This window comes from Arachis duranensis, chromosome 9, assembly GCF_000817695.3.
Source record: "Arachis duranensis cultivar V14167 chromosome 9, aradu.V14167.gnm2.J7QH, whole genome shotgun sequence".
Lineage (NCBI taxonomy): Eukaryota > Viridiplantae > Streptophyta > Magnoliopsida > Fabales > Fabaceae > Arachis > Arachis duranensis.
The window spans coordinates 737,319-742,671 of NC_029780.3; the positions used below are offsets into that span (position 1 = coordinate 737,319).

At 26.6% G+C, this 5,353-nt stretch overlaps 1 protein-coding gene across 1 annotated transcript in view; it reads left to right on the plus strand.

Annotated features, from left to right (window-relative positions):
* The first annotated feature begins 2,772 nt into the window (after window positions 1–2,772).
* The window catches only part of LOC107463817 (aquaporin NIP6-1), a 4,322-nt gene continuing 1,741 nt past the window's right edge, over window positions 2,773–5,353 (plus strand). The window contains exons 1-4 of the mRNA XM_016082698.3: window positions 2,773–3,155; window positions 3,336–3,560; window positions 3,782–3,976; window positions 5,195–5,256. Coding sequence (XP_015938184.1) covers window positions 2,913–3,155; window positions 3,336–3,560; window positions 3,782–3,976; window positions 5,195–5,256 — 725 coding nt within the window. The 5' untranslated portion in view covers window positions 2,773–2,912. The remainder of the gene's footprint in view (window positions 3,156–3,335; window positions 3,561–3,781; window positions 3,977–5,194; window positions 5,257–5,353) is intronic.

A 5,353-nucleotide genomic window follows, 5' to 3' on the forward strand; every position in this document is an offset into this window, starting at 1 on the left:
GGACACATATTTAGCACTAAAATAAAATTAAAGGAATTTCTCTTGAATCATGATCTTTCGTAGTCTTAAAAGAAATATCACAAAAATAAAATGGTAATTATCCATTAAAGTTCAACTATAGCTTGTGACATTTGTACTTTAAAAAAATCAGCACAAAAGATCAGACACCATTGTAATTTTCATGGTAAGTTTTCATGTTAAATTGTGTACATAAAGTCATCAATGAAATTGATAAAAATAAATTACATAAGCTTTGTCACTTGGTATAACAATTAAGTTGGTAATTTCTATAAACATCTTGATTAATTATTGATGCTGGCAGATTGGTAAAACCTTTTGGGTGCTGTTCAGATTAAATTTGGTGTAGTACATAACTCATTAAATTTAACTCAAATTTTATGTGGAACATATCATAATTATCAAATTACATAGCTTATTTTGAGAGTAGTGCCTGTTTTTAACATCAATAGCAATCAATTTGTTCTTTTCTACAGTAGTCCCTATAAAGCTATAACTAAGTACAGAAACAAATTTAAGAAGATATCATACAAAAACAGAACAAATAAAGAGGAGAACAACAGAGCTCAATCAAGAAATAAAGAAAAGGAGAGAAATATTTATGTGAAACAATGGAAAAACGATGAAAAGTCTTCTTCGTTGAAGGTAAACTTGGAGATTAGAGAGTTAAACTCTTATTTTTTTAATTAGTAAAAGTAATTTAATTATTTTATTTATTTTTATTTTTATTTTCAATCTCAACATTTCTTTCGAACATAGCATTTGAGTTAGGTTTTGAATGAATGAATAGGTGACTATTTAGAATCATGCAAATACAATCCAGAGACTCAGAGAGTGAGAAAAAGTCTTATGAGTCATAATTACTAATTACATAAATAATATGTCATTGACTACACACTTTTGGATTTATTTTTTTAAATATGAGGTAAAAATTGGTATAATCCTATAATATTAGAAGATACAATATTTTACAAAATTATCGAAGTTATAAAATTTGCAAAGAATAAATTGTTAAATCATATTTTTTTTAATTTATAAAAATAATACACAGATTACATATTGTCAATACAATACATATCCTGCATATTGTGTTTGCATTCCAAAATACTGTAAAATTCTATTTTTTATAACATTAAAGTAAAATTCTATTCACTCTTCAATATTAAAATAAAAAATTCCACACTTTTAACCGGGTTGCTGTGTGATTTTATCCATATTTATTGCTGACTGCTGAGAGGCATGGGAGAAGAAAAGCAATGGACACCAACAAAAGAAAAATGGCAAAAAACCAATGGCACACACTCACATTTAATGGTGGATATGGTTCAAAAAATCATGATTAATGTTTTAATGTCTAAAGCCTGACAAATATTATTCCTAGAGTAAAAGTTTATTCATTTTTTTTAAATGAGTAATATAATATATATTTTATTCATGTACCTAAACTATTTATAATTTGAAAATAAAAAGTAAATACTTTTCTTTTTCTAGTCTTATTTTTAGTCCCATTTCAATATTTTTAAATACTTTTTTATATTTTAAAATAACATATATGCATTTCACTTTAATTTGATCCTTTCACAACACAAAATGCAAAAACTAAATTGTTATTTTTTTTATGCATATAAATTTTAAACAAATTAAATTAAAAAAATAAAATAATTTTTATTATTTATTTTATTTCTTTTATATATTCACTTTTTATACTTATTCTTACTCTTTATTTAAAGTTAATAGTAAAAAGATTAATTAATTAATGTTTTCCAATTCGAAACAAAATAATTTTAAAATGAAATAGAAAAAAAAATAAAAAATATATATATAGAAAAGCATAACTTTTTACGGAAAAATACATATATATAAAATCAAACAAACTTTTCATCAAAAGCCTGCTTTTAGTTTTATTCCCTCCATTTTAGATTCAATGTCCAATTGACATATTTTAAAGTTTTAAAATATTTATTCTTTTTATGATAATATTTAAGTAGTATATTTTAATTTATTTTTTCTTTTTCCCTAATAACTATGTAACTTGAAATTATAAAAGTATAATATCAATATATACTATTAGTTGAAGTTTAATTATTTTTTAACAAATCATATTTTTAAGAAAAAAATTGTGAATTAACCTTTTTTATAAATAATCAACTAATATTATTCCTTTTTTTAAAAATTCTTTTCTTTATATCATAACATTTTAAACCATACTAACGTAACAATTACTCATTTATTTTTATTTATTAATTTTTTATTAAAAATGTAACTACTAGAGTGAAATATTTTCATGTGAATACAATAGTTAAAAGTTATTATATAATTGAAGGTATTTAATTAAGAGTTTAATTTTAACGCATTGATAATGTAAAATATTTTATACTATTATGTATGTAGTTATCTTTGTTAATATACCATTATATGATTAGATGTACCTATGGAACAATTTTACGTTAATAGTGTATCAAAATTATATATTAAATCTTTTAATTGAATTTCTTAATAATATTATTATTACTATTTTTGTATGAAAATATGTTCAATTATTCATAAGTAGTCATTTTATTTCTTTAATATATGTAATGTTATTTTGACAAAAGATTTAAGTTAGAGAGGAAAGTCCTTATTACTTACTCCAAGACACTGAAGGTTCTCTCTTCTCTTTCTCCCTTCACGAGTGTCCCACCACCCACTTTCAAAGACGCACCCAAATCTCTCTCTTTCTCTCACCCCCTTCCTATATATAAATACCCATTCCCACTCTTGAACCACTCACATCAATTTCAAGGCTCTCTCTCTCGTTACTATTTTGTTGATTTTGAGAGAGGAGGCTCGTTACTGTTTTGTTGACTTTGAGAGAGGAGAAACAATTATTAAGGAGACTGAGAGTAGTAATAATAATGGAGAATCATAATAATGAAGAAATCCCATCAGCACCATCAACACCAGCCACACCAGGGACTCCAGGTGCACCTCTCTTCGGAGGTTTCAGATCCACCAACAATAATGGTGGAGGTCTTAGTAGAAAATCACTCCTCAAGAACTGCAAGTGTTTCAGCGTTGAAGAATGGACCATTGAAGATGGTGCCTTACCCAAAGTCTCTTGCTCTTTGCCACCTCCTCCTGTTCCTCTTGCCAGAAAGGTAATACGCACGTGCGCCACATCTCTAACTAACTCCCACCTCCTATCGTAACTAATTTCTGTTGCAAACTGTTTCGTCACATAAAACACCATCTCTAACTAACTCACTCCCAACTCCTTCGTAACTAACTTTTCTTGTAACTGTTTGCTCACTTAACTAATTTCAAATTTATATGATCAGGTGGGAGCTGAGTTCATCGGAACCTTCATTCTAATGTTCGCCGGAACAGCGGCGGCTATAGTGAATGAAAAGACAAATGGATCCGAAACTCTGATTGGTTGTGCTGCGGTCACCGGCCTTGCTGTTATGGTGATCATTCTCTCCACCGGACACATCTCCGGTGCTCATCTAAACCCTGCTGTCACCATCTCCTTTGCCGCTTTGAAGCACTTCCCATGGAGGAATGTAAGAACTTATCATATATAATTATTTATATGTCATTATCTATCAACTCTTTATGTAGTGTGCTGAGACTCGTGTATTAAAAAAAAAAAACATATAATAAAAATTTAATTTTTTTATAAAATTTATACGTAACTAAAAATTATTAAATTATTTAATAATTTTTAATTATTAATTTTATACCAAGATTGAATTTTATTAAAATATATATGGCATGCATGCAGGTGCCAATGTATATTGGAGCACAGATATTGGCATCAGTGTGTGCGGCATTTGCACTTAAGGGAGTGTATCATCCATTTATGGGGGGAGGAGTGACGGTTCCTTCAGAAGAATATGGCCAAGTTTTTGCTTTAGAATTCATCATCAGTTTCAATCTCATGTTTGTTGTCACTGCTGTCGCCACCGACACTAGAGCTGTAAGTATATATTATATTATCTCTATAATATTTAATATGCTAATTGCCAATAATTTCTTCCTTAATTAAGTAATAATCTAATATAGCTAATTAGAAAAAGAAGTATATTCACAATGTTTATTTTATAAGTTCATTTTCTTATTTTGTAGGGAGCAGATTGAATAATATATAATTTTTGGTTTTATTTATTTATTATTATATGATTGGGTGCATTTATTAGAAGTAAGACATTCGAGGCTGTACGTGTTTAATATGCAAGCTGAAAGGACAAGAGTCAATGAAAAAAAAATATTAAAAAATGGGTGCATATGCGTCTGCAATAATTGTAGTTTCCAATGAAGTGAAGTATTATATAAGAAACAATAAAATTTTCAACTTGTCTCTGAGTATGGATACTCTGATTTAAAAAGTTTATAATTAGTCATTTTTTAACTTTAGTAAACATGAATACTACTCTATTCATTTGTTCTTTATTATCTTTTAATTAGTTTAAATTTTTAGAAAAAAATTATCGTTATATATTCAATAATAATTATGTTTTTTACTAGATACATTTAGAAAAAATTAAATATATCTTGAATAAAGGGAAATAATTTGCTGTGTGTTGCAATATTAATCAGATAAATAAAATAAAATAATTATTTTCTAGTATGTGTATGGCCGTATGGGTAATGGAGAAATTTTGTGAATAGTTGAGTGAGCCAAATAATTGGTTGTATATATCTCTTTATTATTATTATTATTATTATTGAAAAAGAGTCAACCCAGACAAGCAGCCTTGGTGGTAGGGCGGTGCCACTAAAATCCAAATTAAAATGCTATGGACTATGGTTGCCATATTTGAGTCAATGAATATAGAAATAATAATGTTGAAAAATATATCCATCTATATTATAAGTATTTGAATCTAGTCCTCAATTATTCAACTTGTATGAATAATTTTGTTCATATATATAATATGAACATGTTTTTGCAGTAAGATATACTGTTGTATTATTTTACATTTTTTTAATAATAATAATAATAATAATAATAATAATTGAGATGAAATTTTAGAATCTTTTGTTTGTTTATTACACCATAAATGTAACTCTTACTTATAATATTGATTGTATGTAATAACAAAATTGATTTGATATTAACGTATTAATTAAAAAGAGGATGTGTGTATGTTATAATATTAAATATTGATAAAATTGTTTATGGTGATAAATAAAGGTTGGAGAGTTAGCGGGAATTGCGGTGGGAGCCACCGTCATGCTCAACATACTTATAGCCGGGTATGTTCTTCTATCAAATCTATATTCACTTTCATATAATTATATAAATAATTAATTATTAATTTATTATAATAACATCTATATATAAAATTTGGTA